The following is a 15776-nucleotide window of genomic DNA, read 5'->3' as shown; positions in this document are numbered from 1 at the left end:
CTCGCTCCGCTCTTCAGGCGCCGCTGCGATTCTGTGACATGACATCATCGGAGGGAGCGGAGGGAGGCGCCCTGGAAACCATGGCAACTTGGTATCAACAAAGAGTTTTCAAGGGCGGGAGAAACTAAGCGCTGCGATCATGGAGTGCTGGGGAGAGAGAGGCAAAGGAGGTGGTCTTTGCTGTTGAGCTAACCTAGCCTGTCTTGCGTGGAAGAGAGGAGGGAAAAAAGTGAGAGGGTCAGTTAGAGTTAAGGCAGTCTGAGTCGGCCATGGGTGACTGGGAGCCAAAAAGCTAAACGAAAGAGCGGGCATTCCGAAATCCCCAGTTGACTCCCCGTATCCCGTGCAAGCCCTCGCTTCCAGGCGTCGTCTCCGTGCTCCAAAGTTGGATTAGTGTATTAATTTCGTAAAATTGCAACGGTTTGGAGGAAGGTACAGTAAGCTCTTTTGCAAAAAGAAAAGATGATGCGCAGCCCGGTACAACTTGGAACAGTGTGGGATCCAAGTGGATTCCAGCTACCCTTGCTAATTGCAAACAATAATTTAGCATATGGTTTTTTTGTTGTTGTTGTTTTGAGGTTTGCTTGATACATGACTGGAAGGCATGGGTTTGGTCTTTAATCACACTGGTTGAAGGGATATGATTTAGGCCATAGGAAATGCTTAGGTTTTCAAGACCAGTCACAGTTGTAGATTATGGTAACAGGTAGGATTCCATAAAAGCTCTCTAGTTTATTTGGTTAGATTAGATTTAAAATTCCTGATTTTAAACATTCTTCTCATCATTTTGATGAGATTGTTGGATAAATATATTCCAATGAATTTATCATCAGAAAGCTCTATTACAGTGTAATTGTAAAAAAATATCCAGAATTTTGCTTTGTGCTCTGAACTTGTTTGGAAAAGCACTTTTTCAGAAAAGCACATGATGAGTTGTAAAATAAATGTACCGTTCAACTAAACAGGGATACTTCCCACACTTGGTCATAACAAAAATTTCTGAGAAGCAGTAGAGTTATATAGAACTTGTCCTTTTGCAGATACATGTCCCTTCTGCTATTTTATTTTGTATTTGTAATTTGAATAAGAGGATAAGGTAGAAAAATAAAATATCCAGGATTTCATATTTAATGTTTTCCCCCCCATATTGTTTATTGAGTATTGACTTTGATGATTGTGAATCCGATATTTAAACCAGTTCTTTAGGAACACTGGACTCACAATCATCGAAGTCAATACTTCAAAGAATGAAGCATTTTAATGTGTATTTCTTTTCTTCTAGGGAACATAAGACTTTAAATATTTTCTAGACTAAAAGTTATCATACAGAAGTAAACATGCCTTCTGAAACAGGAAAAACAGACATGGACAGAATTGGCCTCTTTAGCGAAATGGAATATATTACTATTGGAGATAAATATGTCTCGCCATTTGCCCGTAAGTACATTTTTCTATTCACTTCAGCAATATAGGATTATAGATTGACTTCTCTCTATTTCAAGAATGGTCTTCCTTGCCGCATTTAATAAATACAGCATGTTGGATGAACACCGAGTTAAAATAGAATGGCTGGGGTAGATTGATTTATGTTCACAATATACCAGGCAGCTACACTGGCACAATCCTTATGTCTAATATGATTACAGATGTCCTAGTTATGTAGATGACTTGTTTCATTTGATTCATTCAAAGTACCATTATAATTTTCTGCTTTTGCTGTATCTCCCTAGAAAACTGGATTATTAGCTCATTTTGTCCTAAATGGCTCTTATTCTTTGCTTTCTTTATTATTTATCCTTAGCTGCTTTAATTTTATACAGTACTCCCATTTGTATAGATTCCTTCTACAGATTTGGGGGATGGGTTTTTATTTATTTATTTTATTTTAATTCCATTTATATCCCGCCCTTCTCCGAAGACTCAGGGCGGCTTACAAGCTTAGCAGTAGCCTTCATTCTATGTATATGCCTGCTTATTAGGGCTTTCACACACCCCCAAGTGGCATTATTTTGGTAGTTTATTATAGGGATGGGTATCTTTTCTTGCCTTTTTATTTTTTCTTTAGGAGTAGATGTTAGAGTTTAAGAGGTTTTGATTGGGAGTTTCAGATAGAATAACACATTTCCTGATATGTGTTATTTAAGATATTATTTAAGGGGACACACTACCGTATATACTTGAGTATAAGCCGAATTTTTCAGCCCACTTTTTGGGCTGAAAAACTCCACTTCGGCTTATACTCCAGTCAACAAAAAATATTTTTAGCGAGGACTTGTGCGCGGCCGAGGCTTCGGTGCTTCCCTCCAGAGGAAGAAGGCGCTGGATGCGGCCGGCTCTGCGGGGAAGGGGGAGCGGCGGCGGGGGCGACGGAAAAGCCGCAAAAACGGTAGGAGAGATGCTGACTGGCGGCGGCCTCGGAGGAGGCGGAGGGGGAGGAGGGAGGGAAGGATGACCGGGCGGGGGAGGGGGGGGTGAGCCAGAAGGAAAAGGGAAAGTCATCCCGCAGAGCGGTTGCGAAAAGAGGGAGGAGATAAGCCAGCCCGGTACCTGGATCCGCTTCCTGTGTCTCCTCCGCTCTGCCATGATGTCCCCGTTTTGGTCTCCTGGTGACGGGGCTGAGCCGGAAAAGGGGGAGGGGGAGACCGAGGGAGGGAGGAAAGAAGAGAGAGAGAGAGAGACGAGCCAGCGTCAGCCAGCGGGCTCACGCGGGGCAGCAAGCCATTACGAGCCCTTGGGGAGGCAGCGCAGTCTGGCCGCTGGGCTTCCTTTCCCTCTTGTCCGCATCGCTGCAAGGAATTGCATTGTTTGGGGACGGCGACGCTCGCCCATTCACACGCTGTCCAAACGCTGGTCATTTGCTGCGGGGCTCCCGCTTGGAAGGGAAGGGAAGGGAAGATTTGTGAGGGGAAGATGCCCTATTGGGGTGGACATAAGGATCCTCCTCCTGAAAAATGTTACCCCAAGTATTCAAGCCAGTCTGTCCCAATAACCTGGGAAGCCTTTCCAAATCCCAGGCTGGTTGTAGTCAGGGTGACCTTCGCGCATCTGGAAGGCACCGAGAGAGCGTTTTTTGTTGAATTGGAGCCATGGGCTAGTCGTGGTTAAGGCACTTGTAGGCGAAGCAAATCACAAAAGCCCCCAAATCCTTCTAAATGCAGCCCACGGGCGAGCTTCCCAAGTTGTTTTAATTTAGTTTGCACGTGGCAATAGAAATAAGCTTTTTTCCTCCTCAGCGGATCGGTGCGGTGAAGAGGCTGGGCTTCCTTCGGGGGGCCTTTCATTCCTGTACAACGGGGAAGGGGAACTCTCTGCTTTTGTGTGTGCGTGTGTGTGTGTGTGTGTGTGGCCCATCTGCAAAGCTGCCGAGGAAGGAGAAGCGGGATACTGGTTGGGTGGGGGAGCGGCAAAAGCGGGGGGGGGGAGAGAGAGAAACGGCTCCGCCTTTGGTTCCCCCTCCTAAAGCACAGGGGCGCTAGAGAAAGTTTGGAGTTGAGTAAGGAAGCGCAAAATTCAGGAAGAAAAGCGGGGCGGCGGGCGAACGGGAGACCTGTACAAGGGGGAAGGGGAACTCTCTGCTTTGTGTGTGTGTGTGTGTGTGTGGCCCATCTGCAAAGCTGCCGAGGAAGGAGAAGCAGGATACTGGTTGGGTGGAGGAGGCAGTGGCGGCGGCGGAGGCGGCCGCAGCACCGGCAGCCTTCCGCTTTTGCCGCTTTTGCCGCTTTTGTGTGTGCGTGTGTGTGTGTGTGTGTGTCCCATCTGCAAAGCTGCCGAGGAAGGAGAAGTGGAGGAGGCAGTGGTGGCGGCGGAGGCGGCCGCAGCACCGGCAGCCTTCCGCTTTTGCCGCTTTTGCCGCTTTTGTGTGTGCGTGTGTGTGTGTGTGTGTGTCCCATCTGCAAAGCTGCCGAGGAAGGAGACACACAAAGACACACAAAAGCGGCAAAAGCGGAAGGCTGCCGGTGCTGCGGCCGCCTCCGCCGCCGCCACTGCCTCCTCCACTTCTCCTTCCTCGGCAGCTTTGCAGATGGGCCACACACACACACACACAAAAGCGGCAAAAGCGGAAGGCTGCCGGTGCTGCGGCCGCCTCCGCCGCCGCCACTGCCTCCTCCACCCAACCAGTATCCCGCTTCTCCTTCCTCGGCAGCTTTGCAGATGGGACACACACACACACACACAAAAGCGGCAAAAGCGGAAGGCTGCCGGTGCTGCGGCCGCCTCCGCCGCCGCCACTGCCTCCTCCACCCAACCAGTATCCCGCTTCTCCTTCCTCGGCAGCTTTGCAGATGGGACACACACACACACACGCACGCACGCACAAAAGCAGAGAGTTCCCCTTCCCCCTTGTACAGGTCTCCCGTTCGCCCGCCGCCCCGCTTTTCTTCCTGAATTTTACCCTTCCTTACCCAACTCCAAACTTTCTCTAGCGCCCCTGTGCTTTAGGAGGGGGAACCAAAGGCGGAGCCGTTTCTCTCTCCCCCCCCCGCTTTTGCCGCTCCCCCCCCCAACCAGTATCCTGCTTCTCCTTCCTCGGCAGCTTTGCAGATGGGCCACACACACACACACACACACACGCACACACAAAAGCGGCAAAAGCGGGGGGGGGAGAAAGAAACGCCTTGTTCTCTCGTCTCAGCGGAGACTTGTTTCGGGGGATCCAGCCTCTGTCACCCCCTTCTCTCAGCTGGGCAGCTGAGAGAAAGGGGCGGCAGAAGCTGCATCCCCCGAAAGAAGTCTTCGTCGCTGAGACAATGGGCGGCAAGCTTCCCCACCCCACACTTCACGGAGCGCTCCAACGCCTCGTTCTCTCCTCTCACGGAGACTTGTTTCGGAGGATCCAGCCTCTGTCACCCCTTCTCTTAGCTGGGCAGCTGACAGAAAGGGGCGGCAGAAGCTGCATCCCCCGAAAGAAGTCTTCGCCGAGAAAATGGGCGCTGAGATTTTCTCGGCGAAGACTCACCTTCTCCCGTTCATCACATTCTTCGGTAAAGAGATTCACTCGATCCATGGTTTCAAGGTTGGGGTAGAGAAATCCCGGTTTGTTTCAAGAAACCGGGGTGGTTTATGAGCCTATAGATTTTAGACTTTGCATCTTGTTTTGCTTCCTCGGTTCCCACGAAGCCCGAAACTCTTTTTTTCCCCCCTCTGGTTTCTGCCCAACTGTCAACTCGTGGTAAAACAAACAAACAAACAAAGCCCTTGCCTCTGGTTCCTGAGGAAAGAAAAAGTTGAGGCGAGAAGTGGAGAACATTCCCTTCTTCATTGAACGCTGAAAGCAAACGCGCTGCAAAATTCGTTCATCCTCATCCTCTTCCTCATCCTCATCCTCTCTTTCCTTCTCTCTCTCTCTCTCTCTCTCTCTCTCTCTCTCTCTCTCTCTCTCTCTCTCTCTCTCTCTCTCTCTCTCTCTCTCTCAAACGAATTGAACAGGCACCCAAGCTATCAGGTGATGGCGTTCACGCTTGGGTGTTTGCGCGGATCAGAAACGGAAGGAGAAATTCATTTCTGCTTGCAATTCACTATCTCGGGCATCCCTGAGAGAAGAGAGCTTTTAAAGAAGCAGCCACTTCCCATCTTTTTCATTCTTAGTTCAACTGCAGGGACCGCTGCCTTTCGTTCGGATCCCCAGGCTCTTTTGCTGGCCGGGCTTCCTTTTTTAGGGTTCCTGGGATTGCGCGGTAAATGCGCCTTTCCGAAGGGGAGTAAGTTTGGCTTACGCGCTTCTTTTCACCATGTGGGATCGCCTGTCGTTTCAAGGGTTCTAACACAGACTTTCTTTGCCGTTACCTTTATTTGTAACCCAGTTCTTTGTGTGTAACTGCTCTCCTCCTGTCTGGCTTTACTCAGCAGGGAAACGGAGGCAAATGCAAAAGCTGCTTTGGTTAAACACTGGAAGGTTTAGTGATTAACCCACCCCACCCCACCCGGTCTTCTTGCTGTTTCTCCCCATCCTCACTCCTACCCACAGGGGCTCTCTGCCTTTTCTACTACTTCTTTTTCTTTCTTTCTTTTTTGCTGAGGTGTGCGTCTCTCTCTCTCTCTCTCTCTCTCTCTCTCTCTCTCTCTCTCTCTCTCTGTGTGTGTGTGTGTGTGTGTGTGTGGTGTGTTATCTCGAACCAGATGGGATGGCAAAGTCAAATGCAAATGGGGATCTTGCAGATCTTGCCCTGCCTTTCCCCCCACGGTTACCTTCTTTTCTTGATGAGCTCACGAGTGCTCAAGGACAAAATAGGGCAGGGCAGAGCCGGCAGTTAAAATAGGATGCAGATAAAAGGAAAGGTAAGGAGGGGTTCAGGTTGAGAGGAGAGGCTGCGTAGCCTTAGTGTAACTCCTGATTGGGCTGACTGGGTTGCCTCCGATGGGCTCTGACAGTGGAACAGAATGGAATAGAAAATATGGAATGGAATGGAACAGAACGTAGAACAGAACAGAACAGAACAGAATAGAATAGAATAGAATAGAATAGAAATATAGAAAGTGAATGGAATAGAATAGAATAGAATAGAAATATAGAAAGTGAATAGAATAGAATAGAATAGAATAGAATAGAATAGAATAGAATAGAATAGAATAGAATAGAATAGAAATATAGAAAGTGAATGGAATAGAATAGAATAGAATAGAATAGAATAGAATAGAATAGAATAGAATAGAAATATAGAAAGTGAATGGAATAGAATAGAATAGAATAGAATAGAAATATAGAAAGTGAATAGAATAGAATAGAATAGAATAGAATAGAATAGAATAGAATAGAAATATAGAAAGTGAATGGAATAGAATAGAATAGAATAGAAATATAGAAAGTGAATAGAATAGAATAGAATAGAATAGAATAGAATAGAATAGAATAGAAATATAGAAAGTGAATAGAATAGAATAGAATAGAATAGAATAGAATAGAATAGAATAGAATAGAATAGAATAGAAATATAGAAAGTGAATGGAATAGAATAGAATAGAATAGAAATATAGAAAGTGAATAGAATAGAATAGAATAGAATAGAATAGAATAGAATAGAATAGAATAGAGCTGGAAGGGACCTTGGAGGTCTTCTAGTCCAGCCCCTTGCTCAAGCAGGAGGACCTATACCAGTGGTGGTGAACCTATGGCACGCCTGCCAGAGGTGGCACTCAGAGCCCTCTCTGTTGGCACGTGCGCCACCACCGCTGCCAGCAGCAGGTCCTTGTCGGTTGGTGGACTGGAAGAAAAGGGAGGGGGAAGCATTTTACATGCATGCATGCGCGCACGGGGCCACGAGCAGGCACATGCTGCAAAGGGGGCGGGGCTAGTGCCTGCGTGATACTCACTAGCCCAGCCCCGTTCTCACGTGGTGCGGTGCCTTGTATCTGCACCCTGCGGCGCGGCGGTTGGCGTTTTTGTGCCTTGCGGTACGGTGGCCCATTTTTTGCTCCCCCTTTTTTTTCGTGCCAGAGGCGGCACTCAGAGGCGCCTCCCTGTCCCCTCCCCCGAGGGCACCAGAATGCCGATGCTGCCTTGGCACTTTGTGATAAACAAGTGGGTTTTGGCTTGCGGTTTGGGCACTCGGTCTCTAAAAGTTTCGCCACCACTGACCGATACCATCTCAGACAGGTGAATGTCCAGTCTCTTCTTAAAAACCTCCAGTGATGGAGCACTCTTGATTTCTGGTGGCAAGCTGTTCCACTGGGCAGCTGAGAGAAAGGGGCGGCAGAAGCTGCATCCCCCGAAAGAAGTCTTCGCCGAGAAAATGGGCGCTGAGACGCCTCATTCTCTCGCTCAGCGGAGACTTCTTTCGCGAGATCCAGCCTCTGCCGTGCTGCACCGAGAGAACAGCAAGCCGCCCCATTCTCTCGGCAGAGCACTCCACCGCCCCATTCTCTCGGCGGCTTGCCACCCCGTTCTCTCATCTCAGCAGAGACGTCTTTCGGGGGATCCAGCCTCCAGCTGCTGCATTTCCCAGCCTCGGCTTATACTCGAGTCAATAACTTTTACCAGTTTTTGGGGGTAAAATTGGGGGTCTCGGCTTATACTTGAGTCGGCTTATACTCAAGTATATACGGTATGTTTTTTTTTTGCTTGCTTGTTTGAATGAATGAATGAACCTTTATTGTCAAAGTACAACCATGTATATGAGATTGGCTGAGCCTCCCTTTGTGCCCCCACCCCCAACTCACAGTGACAACAAACCCTCCATCTTTTTACACCATGTGAGGTAATTGCGCAATACATCGGCCTTGCAAGTCAATCATGCATAAAGTTTCTAAAATTATTTCCCATTCAAGAGCCTAAGAGCCCATGGATAAAAGCTGTTCTTCAGCCTGTTGGTACGGCTGGCTATACTCCTGTATCTCCTACCCGATGGTAGGAGAGTAAAGTTTCTTTTGAATGTTCTATGTAAGTTGATTAGCCATGCTTTAGGCAATGAGATTCTCAAATTTCTGGAAAAGGAACATTCTCTCCTTCCTTCTATGATAGTATTAGATTTTCCAATGTAACATCTACTTTTGGGAACAAATTTTAAATCTTTAAGGAAGAAGGCCAGGTTTGAACAAGCAGTTTTTTGTTCAGACTTGAGCATGCTGTAATCTTTTTAATGGTCATATGATGATTTGTATTGAAAACTGCTTCTTAGAACAAGTATTGAAAACAATTCATGTTTTCATATTCAGATTCAAGGCAGCTTAGGTGCAAAATGTAAAGCAAAGTACAATCTTCCTTGAGTCAGAGTCAACTTCTGATGACATTATTGAGTTTCCATGCAGTTTCTGAGCTGTTTTCCCCATGGCAGAATTAATACAAATGACTGAATCGATGCTGAAATTGTTCCCTTATTTTAAAGGCCCTTTTAATGAAGCTGCAGGCAAGAATAAACAAATGCTACCTGGAGGTATTAAAGAGAAAGCAGCCACCCAAGCAGGATATTTTGATCCTCAGTTTTCAAGAATTTTTGAAGGTGAAAGTTATTCAAATCCCGTTCAGTTAAGGAGAAGATACCGATTGGCTGAGGCAAAAAAAAATCTGGGAGCCAGACCGTTTCTTCCCAATAATGGAGATAAATTTCCGTAAGTTCTAGGAAAGCCACTACTGTAATATAAGTTATATGGCATTTATCTACTTATATTGATATTTTCAGTTAAAAATGCATTTTAAAGTTTCCTTTGATATCTACGGTAAGTTGCCACAAAAGCTGGTAGGAGATTTCATTTCCTGGTAAACACATATTTATCACTGGATTTTCCATAAATGTTCGCTCCTGTGATTCTAATTATTCTAACTTTCTTTTCTCCCAGATCCTCTCTAGTGCCACAAATGCCTTTCTTCCTCTGAGATGGCTTATTTTAATTTCTGCCAATTTTCACAAACACCCCAGATATCATTTCTAGGAAACATTCTGAATATGAATGGTGGGCATATATTGAAATATGTAGGGAAAACCTATGAAGATGTTTCTCTTTCTAACTGTGTGCTATACTTGGTTAAGCTCCCATATTCCACAATGGGCCACAGTGACTGGGGAATGCTGGGAAGAACTCTTGCCTAGGAAAATATACCAGACTATTTTTGCATAACAAAGCATAATCAGGAGAGAAAGAATTATCTACAAAATATTAGACAGAGCACTTGCTCTGAGGTAGCTTGAGCAAGAAAAGAAAATCAAACTGCAAAGCACCACACTCTAAGCAGCCAACTTTTTTGTCTTAGTGTTTCATTTTGCATATGATGGCCATGCTTTTTAAATAATGGCTCCCAAGGATTGCAGGGATGTGTATTGTCAAAACTATAGAATAATTGATAGCTTATTTCTCCAGGTACTTTGTATATTTTTGCCAATAAAGTGGTTTTGATGTGTCTGCCATATTTTGGCTCTGCAATCTAAGAGGACCTAAAAGGCCTCAAAAAGGAATCAGGGAGAACTAGATGTAACTTGCTTGCCTCTGACTTAGTATTATGAATGAATTCAGGTACAGAAATGCAGAATTACATTAAAATATTCACCTAAGCAGAAATAAGGAATCTGTTGGCTTTTCTAAATAAAGGTAAGCAAATATGATATAAAGTCTGAGAGTAGCAAGGTGACATCATTAAAGAGAGCAGGGCTCTTTTTTCCACCATTTTTTTATTATTTTGGAAGTCTGGGGGGTGATTTTAGCCAAAAAAGAGTATTAAAACTAATGAAGATTTAGTGCACCTATTTTCCCCCTTTTTTTGAAAAAAAATGCAGAGTTTTTGGTGTTCCAGAAGCTGCAAGAATGAACGTAGGGACTGAGTGTGACCTGAGGACTGTCTACAAAACCTAATCTATTTACTTTAAAGCAGAGTCCAATATATATATGTATATATTCAAAAGTAAGTCCACTTACTTCATTTGGCCTTAATTCCAATTAAATATAAATATCATTACCCCTTTAATGTATTTTTTAAAAATAGGGCAGTCACTCTTAGTGGAACAGGTACGCTAAGATTGTAGCTTGTTTATCTGAAGCAAACTTTATTATATTATATTATATTTATTATATTATATTATATTATATTATATTATATTATATTATATTATATTATATTATATTATATTATATTATATTATATTATATTATATTAATTATATTATTATATTATATTATATTATATTATATTATATTATATTATATTATATTATTATATTATATTTATTATATTATATTATTATATTATATTATATTATATTATATTATATTATATTATATTATATTATATTATATTATTATATTATATTATATTATATTATATTATTATATTATATTACGCATATTTAATATTTAATAGAGAATGCTAATCTCTGTATTCCTTCTGTGTCTCAGGTGTGGCGTAGGAACCTACTACGGAACATTTAGTGGTCCGTGTCCCTACTTCAGTGCTCAACTGAAAGATAAGATTGCATATGTACAACCAGGGAAAAATCTCTACACCAGTCCAGGGAAGAAAGGAACTGGCTATGGGTAAAACGTTCTAGAATTTTAATATCAAATATACCTTTTTTTAAAGGGAAGAGATAGTTGAATGTTGCTGCCATCACTGTTTTATTTCTGTATCTAGGTATCCAAATCTCACCATAGGTAAACCATATACACATTCAGTTGAATTGTATGACGTAGGAAGAATAAATTTTAAGGTAAAATTCAATTGGATTTCTATTTTATTTTATTTTGGTTGATAATATATCTTATTCCTTCTAAACGAACTTTATTTGGTACCATCCTATAAAATTATACATTATTAGCCTTTATTTGATAAAGAAATAAAAATACATTTTTGTATATTATTTCAATATATGTTTCATTAATTTATTATGGTTAGTTTTGATGTCATCAGTACAGTAACTGGTTGGAAAGTGGGTTTTGCACCTTTACCTATTAAGGTTAACTTCAGTTAAAAAAATTATATAGTAGTGATTGTTCCCAAAATGGTATGGATTGTATTAAAGCCATATATGGATTTATCTTTAATGTGAAACCTGTTTTAGAAAGCCCTTTTAAGTGGTGAAGGAAAGGAAAGCCATGCTATTTTTTTATTAGTTTGCAAATTTATTTGCTTTAATGTCATAGTGTCCAAGGTCCTGCCTTATATGTATTTGGCTTTATAAGTTTAATGCTCATTAATACTTACTTTCTACCACTTATTGCATTTATAACTTCAGAAATGCAATCCCATGTAAGTTTGCTCAGGAATAATTACAGCTATGTAGAGCTTATCCAGAAATATGTGAGCATAGAGTTGTAGCCTTAATCTTACCCCTAGCTTTGGTTAAGGAGTTGAAGAGCTCAATGTGACATTTTCCATTTCTGATTTGCCCAGAAAATATCTGAAGAACATCGCCATCTGATGAAAGGTGGACCATTCAAGTTAAATCTTTATCCCCGAGAATATTTCAATACAAATCCTTACCATGATGAAGGGCCATTGCCTCCACCAAAAAAACAACCTGAAAAAGTACCCATTCCACATCCTTTCAAGCCAAGTTCTCCAGCTAAAAAGGTGTGCTTGTTAATAGTCAGACTTCTCAAGAAATTTTTACTTTTTACTTTTACAGATATATTCTTTTAGCAAAGAAAAGAGATTATGTGTGATATTTACCGCAGTGTAAAGGGCTAAATTTATTGGGGAAAAATAAATATCCAATTAATTTTGGAAAAAAGCACATCTATGGAATCATCATAGCTTTTTCAGATTTAATCCAAATAGAGATCCAAGAAGTGACCTATCCTGGAACCCCTTCCTTTATAAGTTGCAGATCTAGAAAAACACAATTAGAAACAAAATCAGCAAAAAAAGAGAGAAGAATTTCTGTAGTTGTTCATCTGTGATGAACCAAAATCAAATAATCACTCTCATGCTCAATGTGTTGTATGAATCAAACATTATAGTTGTAATTAATGTTATAATTTACTGAAATATACGGAATCTGCTATACTGCAATGTATCTGTAATGTATTTATTGCTATAATTGTGTATTAAATCAGTGTTCCTTTCTTAATTTTTACATCTGCATATGGCTGAAGCAAAGTATGTAGTCATGAATTTGGATCACGTATATCAAAGTTCAAATTGGTTTGGTCATCATATGTACCAAGATTGAATGAAATACTGTTCAGCAGTACTCTAGACTTCCTCACAGTGTTGTTGTGAAAATTGTATAAATATATCTTGGAGGAAAAGTAGGATATTACTGTATTAACTAAGGTAATCTAGCATTTGGCTGAAATTGTAATTCAAATGCTACATTAAAACGATAAAGATTCCTTCAAGTTAAGCTTGATTCTTTTGACTATTTGTGCATGCTCACACTATTATCTTGGCAATAATACAGAAGTAATTTACAGTCATCTCTTTCAGGATTTTTTTTACCTAGCTTGGTCTATAGTCCTGCTTTTTGTAGTGGTGTCACAGCCAAATATTATTCAGGACAGACCTGTTTATATTCTTGAGACCAGCTCTTGGAGGCTTATGATTTTGTGATTCTCCGTGAAAAGAAATTAGGCGCTATACTTGAAGTAGGCTTTTATATTACTTTGTACCAGCTCATAGTGCTGCTAAATTCATATTTGTGTTTTGTGTAGATGAAGTATTCTTTTGTAAGTCTGCAGTATTTGACATTTCTTCTTGTCCTTTTAGCCAGGAGGCATGAAAGCAGGCACATTTGATCCGTTCCCAACTCATTCTACAGACCCATATGGCATTAGAATGCCTAGGGCTTCCACAACTAATAAACAAGGAAACGTATTTCACCCTAATCCTGGTACTAAGAGCAGACCAGTAAGAAGTATTATGGCCTTAAACATAGAAAAGTAAGTATTGTCAAATCGCAGTATTTAATTTCTAGGAAAATCTCTGCAGTAGATATTCTTGAACCTGGTAGCTATTCCCTTTATTTCTATACACTATTCTGTGAAGATTCTCTTTTTATTTACTCAGTGGGGAGAGAAATGTGTTGAATTTCTCCAGATGTTTTGAAGAATTCTTGTTCTGTTTTGTATAGTTGAAGCTTGAATCCTGAGACTGATGAATAATAATATAATTAAGACTGTTTATTTAAATGTGGGATCCTGATTTAGCTAAATCTAATAAAGTCATTAAGAATCTATATCATGCCTGACCTATTAGACCAAATGCACTGTAACTCAACATTATATAAAAAGGCCTTCTCACTTATTTACATATGTACCCACCAATCTTTGGGATGTGCAGTTGGAAAAGAGGTAAGAAATAGTAAGCCAAGAAAAAGTATGACCTCAAAAAAAGGGACAGGAAAGAGATAAATCTAATGTACACCAAATATGTTGCTTGGTTTCTTTCTATCCTCACAACCAATCCTTGTTTAACCAATCTATTTACTACCTCATCCATTGCCTTTATCCTTATTTTTTCAAATGAAAAATGCGTGCCTCTAAAGGCATACAGGAAGTCATATAACATTAGGTTCATTTTGATGAGTTATCTGTGTTACAGACCAGATCTGCACTTAATATCAGTCTTTTAAAGCTGTTTTAAATCTCTCCAAGGCTTAAAGTTCAAGAAATGTGCTTGCTTGTGGTTTCTCTATGCAAACATCTGGGAAAATAGGAATTGAACATACCCCACTTAAAAAATAGTTTATCATAGAACCTGATAAGCCAATGGTAACTTTAATGAAGTGGCTGTAAAAATGTAACGTGAAGAGTTGTTATTCAGGCAAATGAACGTTGTTATTCAGGCAAATGAATGAACTGTCAGGACCCACCCCAATCCACGTCTTAGGAAAACAAAAACTCTTGGAGTCAGTTCTAGTCCAAAAGGAATTTTTACTAGGACATGTTTGGTTGTGGAAATACAAGACAGGACCTGGTATTGTTTTACAGATTGAAACTTTATAAAGAGTTCCCAGTTCAACCCCCCCTTCCCTCAACCCCATTTGGTCAGCCCCCCATCATTTACTTCGTGTCATCCCTTTCCTGGGAAAAAAGAAACTTCGAATCTTTACGGTTATTGCCTTCTTCCTTTACAGATTCAAATGGAGACACAGGCCAGATGCCTCCTTCCCTAACCCTCCCCTTTGTTCCCCCAGTTCAAAAGGTTTCCCTTGGTCTTTGAAATAACCTAAGGCAGGCTGAATCCATATCCGCTCCTCCTTCCTCGGGAGATGACAGAATCCAGGGGGGGGGGGATAATGTTTTAAACATACATTTATGAATGTGATAAATGGATTCTGACATGAATATTCAGTCCTGTCAATTAATTTACTGGTTGTTTTATAAAACACACACACACACCTATCTTTCCTGCTTTGTACCTTTTGTTAGCTACCAAAGAAGTTTGATGCTAATCCAGTATGATGGAATAGGATGACCTTTGAGAGGTAAAGAGGGGAAGAGGAGATTTATGTTCTGAAAAAATAAACATAAACCTACTTCATAAAATATTGCTATATTGAGCAACTAGCTGCAAAACAGAAAAATGTTTGGGGTCAGTGGCTGGAAGCAAGTTGTTTTTAATCTGAACTTCATAGGATCTGAGTTAGAAAAAAATGCTGCATTGTATTTATTTAAAGAAAAAAGTATATCAAAACTTGAATTAGAATCTTACTGAAAATTCATAAAATGCAGAATACAAGATTTCAGGCATTCTTGAGAAGGAAATTTTTACCTGAGAAAAATAGAATGTATATATCAACTTAGTCTTGTGACACGTTGTTGTATTTACATTTCAGGTCATTAAATGTAACTAATTACACAAATCCCCGTGTGATGTCATATTAGCTGCAGAAAAGCAAGGTGAAAGAATGTACTTTCTGGACTGCAAACAGTAACAGCTCAAATAAAAGTTCTGTGGCTGAGAGAAATATGTCAGATACAGCTGTCTGCCTTCATTTTATAAGAACTAATTAATAATATAGTTACTGATGATATATGTAAAATGTAAATTAAATTTTGCTATGTTATTTATGTTGTGCATATCAGATATTATTTTTTTGGTGTGTGAGGTTTTTTTTCTGCCATGAAAAGAAATACAATTATTTATTATTGTCCTGTGTCTTTTTTTTAATCTGAATGTAGTCATTAAATAATTGCTCTTTTAAAATGAACTTCCGTGAACTGTAAATGCTCTTGAATGAAAGCAACTAATAATAACCTGGGCAACTCTACACTGAAATGAATATTCTTCAGACATTTAAAATGAAAGCTGAGAATTTAACTTCATACTATCACTGTGGAACCAGACTTGCTAGGCTTCTTCCCCAACTTAGAACTTTTAAAGCTTTAGAATGGGTGAAAAGTCTCAAGTC

The 15776-nt window shown here is 41.0% G+C and overlaps 1 protein-coding gene across 1 annotated transcript; it reads left to right on the top strand.

Moving 5' to 3' along the window:
• The first annotated feature begins 103 nt into the window (after positions 1 to 103).
• CFAP96 (cilia and flagella associated protein 96) lies at positions 104 to 15444 on the top strand. The gene is made up of 8 exons (XM_081332282.1): positions 104 to 237; positions 1283 to 1437; positions 8820 to 9042; positions 10819 to 10956; positions 11054 to 11129; positions 11813 to 11992; positions 13130 to 13302; positions 15201 to 15444. The coding sequence occupies exons 2-8, from the start codon at positions 1338 to 1340 to the stop codon at positions 15247 to 15249; spliced, it is 939 nt and encodes a 312-aa protein (XP_081188408.1). The 5' UTR covers positions 104 to 237; positions 1283 to 1337; the 3' UTR covers positions 15250 to 15444.
• Positions 15445 to 15776: the final 332 nt, after the last annotated feature.

This window comes from Vipera berus (assembly GCF_964194415.1).
Source record: "Vipera berus genome assembly, chromosome: 7".
NCBI classification, from domain to species: Eukaryota; Metazoa; Chordata; class Lepidosauria; order Squamata; family Viperidae; genus Vipera; species Vipera berus.
Note: the sequence above shows the minus strand (reverse complement) of the source record. Positions and strands in the feature narration are given on the sequence as shown.